Genomic DNA, 17,026 nt, shown 5'->3' on the forward strand with positions numbered 1-17,026 from the left:
TTATATATTTTTTGTAATAGCATCCACAAAATGCTGACAGATTATTAGATTCCTATGATTCCCCTTTACCTTTGAGTTCCTACCAAAGACAAGAATTTCTATGTCACTTTACTTTTAAAATAAACTTCATTATCCATTCTGAAAAGAGAAGAAAATAATACCCATACAGAGATGGAAATGAATTTGTTTTTAACCATTTGTTATAAACCAAGATCGTGCTTATCTTGATTTAAAGGATATGTGGGTCGTTTTCAGATTTTTCATTCTTGTTCTTGATAGTATGAAGAAAAGTACCCATCAGTAGTTTAGAGGGAGAAAAATTGCTATCTGTTTGCTGTAGGTATGTGGTTTTCTTTAACTTTCTGTAGGGTATTTTATGACAAAAATAATATGTGATTACTAAGAAAAAAGCATAATTTATTTAGATTCATATTAATTTCCAGGCACTATCATGATAGATAAAAAAATAAAAATAAAAAAAATCAAAGAAATTAACTTTGAAAGGGCAAACTGAAAAAAACAAGACATGCTGTGAGTACACCTTTTCCAGCAGGGCAGCAGCATTTTGCATGATCGGAGCTGTGTAAGAATGTTCTGGTAAATCACACGCTTCAGCTGCAGTTTGTGCAGTGTGTTAAACATCTAACCTCGCGAGGACAGCAGTAGAACTTAGCACTAAGTCCACCACTAAACCGTGCTACTAAGTTAAAGGTTGGACTAGATGATCTTAGAGGTCTTTTCCAACCTGAGTGATTCTATGATTATATCTGAACTGAAGAAGAACTGTGGCTTTTAAAATACACCTTTGTGCTTTGCAGACAGTAGAGAACACTCAACAGCTATATTTTCTGTTCATAGTTATTATCTATTGCTCATTTTAAAATACTTTATGTTACAGTTATGTTACTTTTCAGTAGATCTATTGTTATAAAAAGTTCCTAGTGCCTACAAAATTATTGCCAGAAAAAATTACATATTTTTTTTCTTAATCATTCCTCTTTTCTGCACCTCGTCGTCACTCCTAAAACAATTCTCTATGTTGAGTATTTATGCTTCTTGGTGGAATTTCTCCCCTGGGGGCTTTTTGTTACATTAAGCCACTGCGGCAGAGAAAAGTGCAGTAGGAAACCTGCCAGTGCATTTCAACTGCGGACTCGGTGCTGCTTCACTCCCGGTCTTAGGCTGCTAACAATGATGCTAATGAAAGGATTCCTCAAATTATACACTGTTGGTGCTGTCTGCAGAACTGGAATGCAGTTTTGTTTTTGTTTTTGTTTTTTTTACTTTAGGTGATAAAGGCTTTTCTGCAGGACAGTCTTAATTAGATTTCTGGGAAGATTATGCTGCAAAGATGTCAAAGGTTTGACGAGATTCAGTTATGGTGGAACTCAATGACCCATTCCTTGGAAAGCACTTTTCGTTCAGGGTGTTACTTCCCAGAGATAACCCACAGTGGTGTGCATCTGTTTCCATGAGTTGTTATTGTTACCACCCATTTGTCTTGCTAGTGTCAGCCCTGCTATTTTATGAAAATGAAACTCAGGGACAGGTGCAGTAACCTGTGAGAAGTAACCTGTCGTTAGTCTTAAAGATTTGTTGCAGCAATTCAAACCATCTTTTAGAACAAAATGGCCAAGGAGTCAAGGGCAGGGTGTAACTTTCACTTGTAATCTCCTGAGTTTTCTAAGAACATTTAATTTTCTATATGATGTATGTACTCCTTTATTTCTTTCTTTTAGATGAAAGTGTGTCGTCTGTTAGCTATGTCTGCAATTGTCTATGTGCTCAGAAGTATTTCCTATTGCTTGCTCCCTTCCAAGCTCAGTGCAACCCATGCCCAGCATAACACGCTGCAGAGTGCACCCAAGGCTCTACGCAGTACCACGTTTGATATAAATCTCTGTTCTTTAAACTGCCAATTGTAGTTTAGCACTGCAAGTGAAGGAAAAAAAAAAAAAAGGGCAGTTTTGTTTCAGGATGGCACTGCAAGAATTAGCAAGCACCATTGCCATGACTGACAGATGATCAGGTCTTGAGACAGCGAGCAATGGCTGGGGGCAGTGCTCTGCCCTGATCACGTTAGGCATTACAATAAGCAGACACGTGCACAGGCACACAGAGTGCTGATATATGGCTCTCAGAACTGCAGCAGGGAAAAAGAGGGAAGAAATGTAGACCCAGGAAATGTAGCTAATGAGAACAGACCTTTTAAAATATGGAAATAGAGCATTGCCTGAAAGAATTTGGCATGGAGAAGGACATGAACAGGGTGTTGTAAAATAAGACCAGCATGTGGCCTCACATCCTGTGATTTGCTGCTATTGAGACAGAATTTGACAGCTGTGCTCAAATCTTTCTCTCTCAACGACCTTTGAGACAAGCTTAACTTTTGACCATGCCTATTCTAAGTTTACTAAAACACTTATTTATGTTTTATGGGTTAGTTTATAACAACAAGGAGCTTCTACAGTATTTATAAAGAAGTAATCTGCTGAAAAGGATGTTAACCATGAAAACACTCCACTGATCCAAGAGGCACCACTGTGAAAGAATTCTAAAACCAAACCACTTCCCTCTTTATGAGCAGTATTTAAGCCCAAATTACTAAAGATTACACAGTCTTTTGATACATAAGGAGGAAAAAGACACCAAATAGGAAACACAGAGTTTCAAGAAAATACTTAGAGGATTATTTGTGTCTCTATTATGCCCTGAAAAGCCACCCTGCTGTTTCAATACAAATAAGTTATTTAAAAAGCACTTCTCTATCCCATATAGTAAAATAGCATCCTTGCTATCATTGCAGTTTAAAATGTCAATATAAAATTCTATAGTGTACTTTGACAGTGATTAGTAAATATTAATATTTTCTACAGAAATGTTTCTTCCTTAATACTTTAAAATATAGGAGTTGTTGATAAAATGCTTTGAAGGAAGGGCTTTGGTAGTGGTCTTCTGGGGTGCTGGACTGCGTGACCAGAGCCTGTCCGTGGCCCTGTCTGAGGTGCCTAAATCTGGGGAGTGGATTTTAGATGTGCCTTCGTATTTCTTTAACAGCTTTAGGTGCAATGTGAAATGTTCTGATGTGGATCCTATTTGCATTAACTGTGTGGGATGCCTGATATTCTCCATGAATTATACAGGTTCTCTGGGCTGTAAAGGTAGATGTGTAAAAGGCAGAACTCACAAACTTAGCTGCAAAGTTGTGTGTTTCTTTTTTTGTGCATGAAGGGAGAAGGCCTCTAGTTTGGCAACAGAGAGGCAAGCTGCTATTAGGAAAGGAGGTATGCTACCCTAATACTATTTCCAGAAAAATGAGGGTGAGGCATGATAAACTGTAATGCTTTGTTCTACAGACACCTTGCACAAGTCACAGAGCTGCCTGAGTTACTGCAGAAGTATTCAGTGAAGCATAAATGTGGCACATCTTGAAGAACGATCCTGTCACTGTCATTTAAATCTTCAGTAACTCGCCTGAGCTCACCTTCCTCGTAACCAAGTCCTCACTGAGGAGTAATCGTGTCCTGTCCTGCCCACCACAGCTGCAGGAACAACTTCTAGTTCAAACACAGGAAAGATGGAAACACAAAGATTTCACCTAACCTTGACAGTTCAGTCCCCTCTCATACACACATTGTCAGAAAGTAAAGCTAAATAATGTTGGTAAAAGGAGGAGCAAACAACTGTTTTCTGGCATTCCAAATTAAAAACACAGATTGAGTTTATGGAAATTTTTCTTGCCCATTTTGCTATAGTTTGCATGGGGAGAAACCAAGTGGATAGCTTTCTTTTATATGCCTGAGATCAAAGTGTACCATGGTGATATTGAAAGAGAGAAATAATTCTTCAAGCTTGCAGAATGATACAGAAACACCAAAATGCAGTTGATTTGAGCTTATTAAGTGAGCACTTTGTAACAGGCAAACTGTAGTACTTTGTTTCTAGAACTGATTTTTTTTTTTTTTAGCATTTAATAGGGTAGTTTCCATGGCAACTTGAACTGAACAGATTGTTCATTGACTTCAGTACATTTCTATTAAACATCTTTTCTCTGTAGTTAGGCCTGCCTCTCCAGCTCTTTCATCTATTTGGATGCTTATGCATGATTGGTTTTGTTTGTTTGTTTGTTTGTTTTTTGCAGATATGCTTAAACTGGATTGGACTCCACCTTTCTTTTCTCTTTAACAAATACAAATGTTGAGGGACAGTTTCAAAACTGTTCTCTAAGTTTCCAAGAGTCCATATTCTTTTCTGTGCCACACTCCAGTTTTTAACCAGTTTCCCTGTAGAATCAGAATCTGTGGTTCAACTTGATGCCACTGTTTACCAGTGAAAGAGAAATACACACTGCAGGGGTGTTTGGTGCTAGGAGGAGCCCAAAGGACTTCTGGGTACTTGTGGTCATTTTGATCAGGCTTGTGATTAATGCTGCACACCATATGCAAATAAAACTGCTGTTATACCAGAAGGTCCCTATATTCTCAAGTGAAGAGAAAGCACGATTTATATAATATATTGCAGGTCTGATCCCCTTAAATAACTTAATCACTGTTTGTCCAATTTTGAAAGGCAGCTTTAGAAGTCCCAATGAAAGTTATTCCTGCTAATGGAAACGCGTGGTTTGCTCTTTGCTGTATTGTAATGTCAGCCTTGGAGCACTGTGTCTAAAGTGACTGAATCTTCTAGGCGTAGAGAAAACGGAGTCGAAACACAGTTAAAAATGGTATAAAACATTGTAAATACAGGAAAGTCATCTTTGGTTTAATCGAGAGAGTTTTAATTACAAGAGGCTTTAAAGTTGTTGTTGCTCAGGCATTTTAGGAACATTTGGGTTCTGCTTGTGCATTTGAGAGGCTTTCAGGGGCTTTTCATTATCTCTCTTGAATATTCAAGTTTCAAGCTAGGATAATCGGTCAGGCCAGAAATGTTTTTACACTCTTGGTAGCAACGGAGCCTGTTTTTCATCAGTTTGCTTAAAGCTTTTCTCCTGCTCCCCTGCAGCCTCGATTTGTATGTGCTCTGGGCGGGAAGCAACAGTGAGCTGCAAGCAGAATTGTCACTGCATGGCAACAACTTTTAATCAAGAGGTTGTTTCCTCTCATTAGAATGAGAGTAAATCTCTTCAAGACCTTTTTTTCCTCCACTACACTTTGTTTTTGCTTGTTGCTTTTCAAGTGAGCTGTCGCATTTTCTAATTATAAAACATTCTGCGCTTACATCAAAGATTGGGTTATGCAATTTACTTAATTCAATAGATTGCTTGTCACGGCTGAACAGAAAACCTTTTGTTATCTTTCAGTCTTTTTTACATCTACTTTTCCTAGATCTTTGACATACTTGGGGAAAAAAAAACAAAAACACAACATACACGCACACACAAAAACAGTCTTTCCTTTGCATATGCCATTGCGTTTATGTAATTGCACAAGTAAATGTGGTCTAGCACTGGGAGGGTACAGAAGAAATACCTCAGTTATAAACTGGTAGTTACCCTTGAGGCACAAAAATGTGTTTTCATGTTCTGTAGATTTTAAAACATGTTTGCTCTGTCCCCCAAAACACAGAAAATACAAAAACATTAGAGTTAGATAAAATATTTTAAACAATTTTACTTGGACTTTACGTGATGTTTATTACCCTGATTGTCATATTTCCCAAATTTTTAAGGTTTCAATTCCACAATTACTTGGAGTGTATTCACTCCACAATCATAGAACTTATAACTGTATGTTATAAGTTCTTCTTTAGTTAGCTAGTCTGAGGAATATTTAGACTAAGATCATCTTGAAAGCCTTGTTTTCACAAGAAAATAATTGGATACTCTTTTGTTCTGGAAGTCTTTTATACTATTCACTGACGTGATTTTTTTTAATGCTCCTTTTTGGCCTGAATGCACTTGAAATAAGCCAAATGGTAGATTTCTAATTTAAAAAAAAAAAAAAAAAATCCAGTTCTTAAAGATAAAATTTGTCTGATCTTTGGAAACAAGTGGCATTATATCAACAACCTCTCTGTGAAAGTTGAGAAATTGAATGGCAAATAAAAATGAACACAGTGAGCAGTGAAAACCTGCCTCCCACTTGAGAGCATTCCGCAACAAAAGGCACTCCTTGTTAAACCAGCCAGGCACTGTTCATGGCAGCAAGTTCTGCAAACTGAGGATGTTCTAAAAAGCCCAGGTCTTCCCTCATCAGAAGCTGTGCCATTGCAATCAAAAGTGAGTGGCCATAAAGATATTCCTGTGTCTTAATATGGGTGAAAATATTCATCAGCTTACTGTGCTTTGTTTTTCAACCAAGTCATGAGTAGTGTAACTGTTGCTCCAGCAAATGGTATAAGGAGTGCTACCACGTGGATCACCTGGCAGGTATTCCTAGTGAGAGGTACTAACTGCTTTTGTGTTATTTGTTTGGTGGTATTTATTTTGGGCAGTTGTTCTAGACAGCTAGCTTATTCTTTATGTAATACTGGATCTGACAGCTACAGATCTGAGAACAGAAATTAATATTTGTGTTCTTTAGAAATGATTGGTTTTTATTTAAAAATAATGTCAGTATTTCCCTTTTGCCTTTCAGTGCTGTAGGAACGTAGTGATCACAAGTGTTCTAGTTCCTGAGGAAATCATGTATAGCCAGTAGAAAACAGATCAGCTTTTTTTTAATTGTTATATGATTAAAAAAATAAAAACAAAAACTCAGAAAAAGCTTGAGTTTTGTATTATACATACTTTAAAGGAATGTTTGATCTCCCCTGTGTGTTCCTCTGGAGAAGCTAGAACTTAGTCTCAGCTAGTGTTGCTTTGCACTCTTTCACTGGTAGGTATGGACTGTTTCCAAAGCACTTCCCTGTACTTCAGTGCACTGCTAGGTGAGGTGATGACTACACGGGGAGGGAAACCACACCATGGGTCTCCTTGTTCCTGCCTGCAGGTGGGAGAGGTAATTCTGGCAGAAGCAGCGCATGTCCTGAAGAGCTTGGATAATACATCATTGCCTTAGTTTACACTGGAGAATTTCCTACCTCATTCCAAGAACAAATAAATGCAAAGGTGTCTGTGTACGTCTGTTTCAGTTGTGCCAAGTGCTACTCATCCTCAGCTGTGGCTTTGTCTTCAGTACGCGCTGTGTACTGCTGTAACCCCCAGCTTCTCTTGCTCAGTGACTACCAAGATGTTCTGCTAAAACTCAACCATTTTTAGCAGCTCAGCTGTGTAAGGTTGCTTAGAAACAAGCCTTCTTATCCCCCACATTCTCATGACACATTTCCTATGCAATAACATCACTGCGTGACACATTTGTATCCAGACAAGCGTTCCTTTTCCACTTGAGATTCACAGTGTAAAGGTTGTTGGTGCTTCACACAATTCGCAAACAGCATGCGGTAAATCACTGGAGTATTAAATCACTGCCACACTCAAAATGAGCTTAAGTTTTGAATGCAAGCAGTTCTTCGCTCCAGAATTTAGTTATTGATCTTTTCTTCCTGAGAGTAATTTGTAATTTTCTTTTTGAGGCTGGCTAACTGGAAGGTATTACAACTGTATGGTAATCACTCCCTTCTTTGCTTTGGTATAGAATACTTGCTTCATAACAAAATTTGGATCCTAAGGGCATGTTTACAGTTGCTTTCTCCCTTATTTTCTTTATTACCGTATAAAAGAGCCCATACAAACTGGCTATAAAAATATTAACAATAGAACTAGTTACACTTTTTAGATGTCACTAGTAAGTATCAATTCTATATACTTTGAGCTGAAGATGGTCATTGTCAGCCACTTGGTATTTGCATATCTGTTTATGACTGAAGGATTTTTAGCACTGTTTTTACTTAATTCTCCTTGTCTGTTTGGTAGTAGTGTTGCACTTTTTCCAGCATGGCAAAGTGTCCATCTGGCAAAATAACCAACCAACCAAACAAAAAACCGAAAAGCCACATCTGGCAGAAGGAGTAATTCCTATTCACAAAGACTACAAGGTCCCATAATAGTCTTCTCACTTAGTCTCACGTAAGAACCACATGCAACTTCATTCAAAGCTATAGTCAGTGCTTTTATGGACTGTGCAATGTATCACTGGGGAAACATATAGTAGGAAAATATAAATTAGTACAATTTTCATATATTTCTGAATGTTATTTTGTAACTGTAAAGCTCCTTGTGCATGTTATTTTAACAGCATTTCAAACATTATGAACCAAGAGTGTAATTTCCACAGTGTTCTTACTCTGCCAAAAGGACGTATTTTGTTGATAAAAATGCAAAATTTAGCATCAGCAGAATCCAAACATGATTTAAATACGTTTTCCTGCTTTATAGGACATAAAGACCTATAAAGACCCTGCTCTAAACAACAAGTACAGTCAAGACAAAAATGAGAAACTAAAGAGTTTCTTGGGATAGAGAAGATTTTATGAAGGATTTATGAAAGAATGGAATTTAAAATGGGATTAGGAGACAAAAGCATGCTGTCTGCTTGACAAGAAGACAAACTGAAATAACCGTATCAAAAAGAACAGTAAAAGGATCACGAATTAATAGGAATCAACAGGGCTAGAACATGCAGCGTGTTGCAGGTGAGAATAGAGTATTGCACTGAATACAGTGAAAGAAAATGAATGAATGGATGGAAGGTACTGGATGAAATTCAGTTTTATTGGTCCTGATTTTATCATTAGCTTTGAAATTTTGCAAGAAAAGATGTCTTTCTGATATAATGGAGAAAAAGATGAGAACAGTCTCAACTGCATTTGAATGGATGATAACAAACACTAACATTCTTTGCCAACTTGTTCACAACTCTGGGAAAATAGTTGTAGTATTTGTGAAGAAAGAAGAGTCATGCAAAATTGAAAGACAGAAACCAAAACCTACAAAACCACCACCCTTACGTATGGCAGTATGATAGGCAAATAGCTTTAAAAATAAATTCTTTTTAATTATAAGTCAGTCATTTAGTGCTTTAACAGCACTGTAACTAGAGTAATGCTTAGTACAGTAACACGAATAATGCTTAGCACAGTATCCAAGCCATGCTTCATCTCATAGGACATTTTACTTTTACTTCTAGTACAGTCTCGTATCTTTCACTGCCTACAGAATCATGATGTGGTTGAAATTGGATGGGTTGGAAGGCAACCTGCTCCAGTGCTCTGTCACCCTTATGCTTCCCTGATGTTCAGTTGAAAGTTCACATGTTCTAGGTTGTGCCTGCTGCCTCTTGTCCTGGCATTGGGCACCACTGACCAGAGCCTCGCTCTGTTGTCTTTGCACCCTCCCTTCAGATTTTTGTACACATTAATGAGAGTCCTTCTGAGCCTGTTCTTCCCTAGGCTGAACAATTCCAGCTCCCTCAATCCTTCCTCACATGAGATACTCCAGTCCCTTCATCATAGTGGCCCTTCACTGGACTCTCTACAGTAGCTCCATTGTACTGGCATCCAGAACTGGACGCAATACTCCAGATACGGCCTTATCAGAGCTGAGTAAAGAGAAAGTATAGGCTGTATATACACTTTGAATAGAAAAGCTGTTTTCAACACACTGTAAGCATTTGTAATTATTTTTATAAGGACTTTTCTTTTTCAGAGAAGTATGTTTCATTTGGTTTTAGTTGTTCTACTTTTTTTTACTACTTCATATTTTCATCCCTCTTTTGAGAATTGTTTTATTCTGTTCTTAAATATATTGTAGACTTGCAGTACATTCCAACAGTTCTTTGCAATATTTGGCAACACTTTGAAATTCACAGAGGATTCTCAGCAGTGTATATAGTAATGACAGATATGGGCTCTTAATAAATATTCACTCTTCTTATAATCAGAAAGCAACATTTGTGTGTCACAAATTTACTAATATTGCACTTAAAAGCACTTACACTTAGCTACACTTACAGTTCAGCTACCCTGCTTAAACAAATTGTATAGCAGTATATACATAATCTAGAAAACTCTCGAGAGAGAGGCCGTATATATATATATAAACTTACCTGGTCTTCAAAGTCAAATTCTGTATAACCAGGATCTCCAGAATCCATAATCAGACTGCAATCTAGTTCATTTGGCCCTAAAATAGGAAAGTAAATTTGACATTAGAAATATTTTGGAAAATTTCACTTTGTGATGAAACACTCTGATATTTCTAATTATTTGTATGTATGGAAGATCTGTGATCCAAGTATTTATTCAGATGTGCTAGAAAACCTGGGTGAACGGTATTCTATTAAAAAAAGCCTTCAAAGCATCCATAAAAACTACCACAAATCTTGATAAGGGACAGATCTACTAACCAGTGAATTGTTTGAGCCAGCTTGCAAACTAATTGGGCAGTGTGTTCTGCCTGCCCTGACTTGCAATTGTAACACTGCCATGGGAATCTTAGCTTAGGGAAGAATACAAGCCAGAGTTAGGAAACATAAAGGAAGTACTGACTAATCAGCAATTAGCAAACATGGATACTGGAGTGATGTTGATGGGGGACTAAAGCAGCATGCTTGCAGCAGCAATAGTCCTTGTTCCTCTCCCACCCTTTCCTAGGTGACAGCATGATTCTGTCCCTTTGGTCCATCATCTTCCTGTATTGGGATCAGTAAGTTGTGCAGCCTCTTTCACTTAGGATGACAAAATCCAGTTGCTTAGAAGACTTGAGCTGGTTGAGCTTTACTAGCTTATATTTAGCAGGACAGCTGAAGGTGCAGGATAACAGAAAATTGGGCTTGGTATTTTGAGGAGTCGTGTGGGTGGGTAATCACGGCTAAATAGGAATGGGAGGATTAGCCACCTTTCTTTCTATCTAAGTGTAGCAAGGATGTAGTATGAACATCACATTCATTTTCTGGCATCACCAGCCCATGCAGTTTATCTCACTCCTGGGCAGTGAGGAAGGAAAGTCTCCTGTGCCATCCAGATGGTGCAAACCTAAACCACATCCTGCAAATATTCAACTCATTAAAATGTCAATAAACATGTGCAAGCAAGAGTATTTTTCACAGCATTAATAAAATTAGATAATTAAATACTGTAAGGGTACACAGGGTTTTAAATATTATAAGCAGCCATGAGTGGGACCAATAAGAGTCTTCATATGGAAAGCAGCAGGAAACACCAAGAGGCATATAACATAAGTACTTGGTACTGGGCCCTCATGGCCCCAGTCAGACAAGGTCACTAGTGGGGAAGGGGAGCCAATCCCATCCCTCCTGGGTTACAGGTGTCCCTACCCACTGTCCCTACAAGTGCTGGCCTGGAGGGTATGTGGTTTTAAGAGCAGTGTTGGCCTGGAGATGATTTCTCCCTGTGAGAGATGCGGTGTGGATAGCTCTCTGTTACCAAGCACTATTAATAACAGATTTTGCAGTTCAACTTGTGCCAGATGCATTTACACATTATCTGCTTTTGTTTGTTTTTAAAGTTTACATAGTAATAATCTACGTAGGTGGTGAACTAAATGTTGCTGAGAGAGGGAACGGAGGAGAGGAACTGGATGTCATGATGACTAAAACCATAACTGCTTGGCAGAAATGATGGTCCAGGGTACCTTAATCCATATTAGAATTGTAGCCAAAGTCATCTTTGCAACTCTTTGAACTACATAAGAGGCACCAGTGAAAGACTTGGGCCTACCATCTGCTGCTGTTTTTTGTTGGTGTTTTTTCTTTTTTATTTTCTCTAATATTCATGTATACTTTAAAAGATTGTTTAAAAAAAATTATATAATTTCTGTCATACAGTGCCACATATGCAGCATGTTCTCTGGCATATACTTTGCAGTCTTTTTGAAAATACCTGTCTGTAAAAGATATATGCAAGCAAATTACGGCTACTGAGAGAAGCTTATTATTTTTTTTTATTTATTTACACAGCTGACATCTCACTCTTGATACTGTGTCATTGTTGGTAATATGATTTACCTAAGACTCAACTGCTACTACTAAACTACCTTGACCCATCAATCACTTTTAACAGCACTTGTGTGCAAGTATTTGATTAACTATCACTTAACTACGAAGAGCTGCATCTCTCCCCAGCTAGAAGCATTAATATGAAATATGGTGCTGGGAGCTTAAATGTGAAGATCAGGCTGAAAATGAATACTCATGCATAAAATATCTTAAGTGACAAAAGCCATAATGGCTATACAATGTTAATGTGTGGTCAAGCGTCTTAAGGGCTTTTATCTTAAACTAGGACACCAGCTTCCTTGGGGAAGCATAACTCTTTTCCAGAGAATGTTTGAAGGTCAGGAAAATTGGAAATGTCTTTTCTTTCTTGGTTCAATGAAAGCTAACAAAAACATAACCATCTATCGCTGACCAGTGTACAGATTGCCCCTAGTGCTGTATGAATAAGCATGAGTTATTTGCTACTTCACAGTTCAGTTTTTTGTTGGAGGGAGTACATTATGGTGAGTTTAGACTAAAGTTTGCTAAAACAGGTATTCTATGGGAGGTGAACAGGCTCACTAACCAATCACTAGTACAAGTGGCAGCAAAAGCATGCCAGATAGCCACTGTGCAACATACTTGGAGAAACAGTTGTTCCAGCAATAGGCAAAGCTACTGACAAGGTTAAAGCTGAGAGGAGGGTGCTATGACAAATGGATAATGCAAAACTCCACTCAAAGTCTCTGAGTTTCAATCATCAACATTTTATGTAAAACTTTTGGCAATAATCAGCTATCAAAGGAGAAACAGAAAATGCTGGCTTAAGGAAAGGAGGAGGGTTTGCTAAAGAATTCAGAAATGAACTTGCCCTGCTGTTTTAAATAACTCTGCATCCTGCAGATTTTGCAGTCTTGCAACAAAATAGATGATCATAAGTAATTTTCATTGCATTTTCTGAGTAAATTGTGTCGTTTTCCCTTTGATAACTTGGTAGACAAAGAGCTAGGTTATAAAATAAAATTAACACTTGTTTACCACTGAGAGGGAAGTATTATGGTCTGAAGTGTCCTAGTTCTGTTCAGATGGATGCCCCATTCCATTTGATAATCTCATCTCTTAATTAACTTAGAGCCTTGGTGTGCTTGTATGAGCTGCTCACAAATGATGAGGAACTGCAGCAGATTTAAAAGGGGAAGCTCAACAGTTAAAAATTCAAGAAAATGCACGAAAGCTCCACTGCCATGGAGAAATAACTTGCAGGCATCTGATCTGAAAAGGTACATTTGTGACTTGAAATACGCTTTCTCAATTTCAGTGCATGCATAAAGTTGAGGTAAAGGAAACTTGGTAATTATAATGTGCCCTCTGTTTTCCTTAGGGAAAAAATGGAGAGGATTTTATTATGTACAGTACTGCACAATTAAAAAATAAATCAGTTGGAAGTTTTTATTAAATCCCTGTTAACTGAATAATCAGCTCTCCAGGGAGGAGGGGGCTGCTGAAAAAAGAAACAGCACATCACCTAGTCACCTAGAATGCATTTCCTCCACCCCCCCCCTTTTTTTTTTTTTTTTTTTTTTTTTTGCTAGGCTTTGCATTTGACACTGAAGGCATCATTCATAAAGATTTGTCTTGCTAGGGACTCAAGAGGATCAGCACTGAGGGAAGAGTTGAATTAATGGGTGGCTGCATTTGTCCAGGGGTTTGCTGACAGCAGTTACTGTGAGGGCTGACAGTCTAGGAGAATAACTCCCTTGTCCCCTGAAGGGGTGCAGGGCTGCAGTCATTCACTTCTTTCCCCATGAGGCTGTACTTTTAAATTTTGTGTTGTATTTCAGGCACTGTTTGTTGTTCCCAGGCTGAATTCCCCAGGACTGGTAATGGAAAGTTAGGAGGGTATGGCTGTTATGGGCTCGTGTGTGGTTCCTACCAAAGAAATGTACCCCAGAACCTAGGGCTGCAATGGTCATAAACATCTCTGGTCCTATAAAATACTTCAGCGCCTGGGTGTGTGTCACTTTCTACAAAAGCATATTCATCCTGAAGTTTTCATAAATGCAAATGTCAGGCCTTGCTTTTTCACAGTTCACCAAATTCATTTACACAGAGAAGCCAAATTGTACTGATCTCTCTAAATCTAGTTGCAGTTAATTTAACTTCCCTTTGCAAGGTAGCTATATACCATCATGGGAGGTAATTATGCTCCTTAGAAATTTGTATTTGGGCAAATCATTTTATGTATTTCCAATCCTTGCTTGAATCTGTTACTTATTTGAAGTCCTGGTAGCAATACTATTCAGTGTGGTTCATTGGCTTGAATATGTCCATACTCATGTTTTAACAACTATAGTATTTTCACTGTCTAACGCTGTCATAAAAGTAATGTAAGACTATCCTGTGAAACATGTTGCTTCTACTAATAACATGTTTAAGCTCAATACAATAAAATTGTCCTTTTATGTTATGGAACATGCTCTGAAGCACTGTATTAACTTAGTTAATGCATGTTGCATATAAGCACTTAAGCAAGAATGCTTGGAAGATACATTTTCAGTGTGATAGGATACAAACAATTTACTAGAGGACTGATTAGCATTAGAATGATTACAATTTCATTTGTCTCTCAGTAAGATGCTTCTAATACAAATTTTATTGCAACCTTATTGAATTTCCTGACAGGTTGTTGCTCTTAGCAACGGTCTTAATATGTCATAGAATGCCACAATGAGAAAATTTGTATTATAATCCATAAAAATTTGCCATTGTTTTCTTTCAGCATATAACGTTATACAGTTATGACTGGATCTTACATGTACATCATATGAATTAGTTTGATGTGAAGACATTAAAATATTATACTAAGTCTCTGTTAGCCACCAGGAACCAAAATACATTACAATATTGCTACAAGGATTAAAAGCCAAAAAGTGATTAAGGGAATGCTAGCATTGCAGCCTCTAGAAATTAAATACCTGGTTCCATAAGATCACTAGAAATCCTACTTTGAATCTTCTTACCATTATTGGTGCTCAACTTATGCCACAATGATCTAATTAGTGCCTGGTTTCTGACATGGTTCATGGCTCTCCTATTATTTTTGTGAAGAATTTATTAAGTATAAGCTCATATTTTCAAGGAACAGACTGGGACTCATCCCAGATCACAAACATTTTGTGTGAATTGTTCAGCTTTTGCCAATCTCTGCTTGTCAGAGTTAGCACCTTTAAGCCATGTGTTTCATCTGCTTGCTATACAGTATTTAGCTCATTTAATCAGGAAATCCAGAGGTAATCATCAATACAATACAATAGAATGGAAATGTCATTTGAGGTTAGGAATCCATCTCTTCTCCCCTAGAAATAAGGCTATGCACAGAACAGCTAAGTGTGCCACTTAATGGAGAAAGCTGGTGGTCTTTTTTCTTGTGTGTGTCTTACCTTGAAGCTTACCACTACAAACCTGTTTGTTAGGCAATGCACTTTTTATCATTCCTTTTCACCCCTCATTGATAATTTGTCTTTATCTCTTTTTGAACATTATCAAAATGAGCTAGCCTGGAACCTCCCTCAGGATCTTCAAAGTATAACGCAGTCTCTCTGTCTGAAGCAACTGCTTTTTGCACACCTCACTAGTAGACAAGAAGTAATCCCCCACGTTGTCAAAAAGAGCTAATGGAAGTATTGCTCCGAATAGATTTCACCATTTCTCCTTTCTTGGCAGGCCCCAGATGATTGTTCACGATTACGAATGACTGAAGCCATCTTGTCTGACAATTTAGGGCAGCCAAGTTTTCCCTTAAACAGAGGAGAGAGCAGATACACAATTTTCTCTACTACACATATCTGATCTTTGTTTTATTACAGCTAGTAAATTTTACACGAAAACATTTCACCTAGAATTTTCTTTGTGTGCTGTTTTGCATTACAACTGTTGTGACCTCAGCTACCTATATAACCCTCAACATCTACTCAGAAGGCAGCCAGAGATGCCATCTGCAAAAGGAAAATTGTATAGTTACCAAGGAACATTTTTCTGTTCCCTCAAACACAATATGTCTGACAGATGTCATGGATTTTTACTGTTTTAGCTTCTTTTTTTCTTTGAATACATTCAAAATTCAGTAAGCACAAATAATAATATGGGAAAAAAACAAACCCTTCCTGACATACTTGCACACAGTTTCAGAATTAGTACCAACTGTTAGGGAGGGAGTATGATCGTAAATCTCTTAGGATAGGTTTTCTGGTGACACTGAGGAACTAAGCTAGAGACAACTGGAACTGAGAAACATATAATTTTTGCATTAATGATGTAGTTTAGTGGATTATCTACAATATCTTAAAGTGAGCTTGTAGAAAAGCAGATGTCAGCTAGGTTGTATGAAGTTTTCAAGTGCAAAGAGATTTATTTATTTTTCCCTGGGTTGTGCAAATGTTTGAGTTGGGTCAAGATTTTGCTACAGTACATACATTCATACTCAAGGAATATAAAAAAAGGCATTCCACAAATGTCATATGCAGTAGAAAAAACTGTGGTTCTTTAAATCTTGCATTAACTCACCTGCTGCAGCCTCTTTGTTAGCAAATAGCTTACTGTCAACTGCCAAACTTATATCAAAGAACACTTCTTCTTCATCTCTGTCTGCATCAAACTATTAAGAAGAAAAAAAAAAAAGTGGCAGTCAGACACTACTTACTACTTGGCTGATCATCAATGTGTAATCCCAAGACTTTTAATTTGATAGGATCATTTCTAATTTTCTGGGTGCTGTCTGTTGCAAGCTTTAAGTACTTCAACTCAATTTTGACTGAAAACTGAACTAAATTTGTAAACCATTTTGTCCATTTCTAATACCTTGTCAGGAATGGTATCTACAGTAAAATCAAGTTGGTCTCAGAAAATGAAGTTTCAAAGCAGGAAGCAATACTTGTGATACCTACTAAATGCTTTAGATAATTGAAAAAAATGACACCGTAGAGACTGGAGAAGTGATTACTTTCTTTTCAGGTTCTTCAGAGATTAGTGTAATTAAGTACATTTAACTTGCAAGTGAAAAATTTTCAGCAACTTCTAAAAGCAATTTTTGTAATAGGTACGTGTGTATGACTTCAAGTAGTTATGCAAAATTCTTATTGAAAAGTGAATTATTT

At 37.5% G+C, this 17,026-nt stretch overlaps 1 protein-coding gene and 1 long non-coding RNA gene across 2 annotated transcripts in view; one reads left to right on the forward strand and one right to left on the reverse strand.

The window, feature by feature from the left end:
* AK5 (adenylate kinase 5) overlaps positions 1-17,026 on the reverse strand; it is a 93,882-nt gene that overhangs the window by 29,973 nt on the left and 46,883 nt on the right. Inside the window, exons 7-8 of the mRNA XM_084528663.1 lie at positions 16,437-16,527; positions 9,984-10,060 (exon numbers count right to left, since the gene is read on the reverse strand). Of these exons, the coding sequence (XP_084384789.1) occupies positions 9,984-10,060; positions 16,437-16,527 (168 nt within the window). The remainder of the gene's footprint in view (positions 1-9,983; positions 10,061-16,436; positions 16,528-17,026) is intronic.
* LOC311441024 overlaps positions 1-17,026 on the forward strand; it is a 76,953-nt gene that overhangs the window by 13,311 nt on the left and 46,616 nt on the right. The gene's annotated exons all lie outside the window — the stretch shown is intronic.

Source organism: Aythya ferina (assembly GCF_964211825.1).
Source record: "Aythya ferina genome assembly, chromosome: 8".
In the NCBI taxonomy this organism is placed as follows: domain Eukaryota; kingdom Metazoa; phylum Chordata; class Aves; order Anseriformes; family Anatidae; genus Aythya; species Aythya ferina.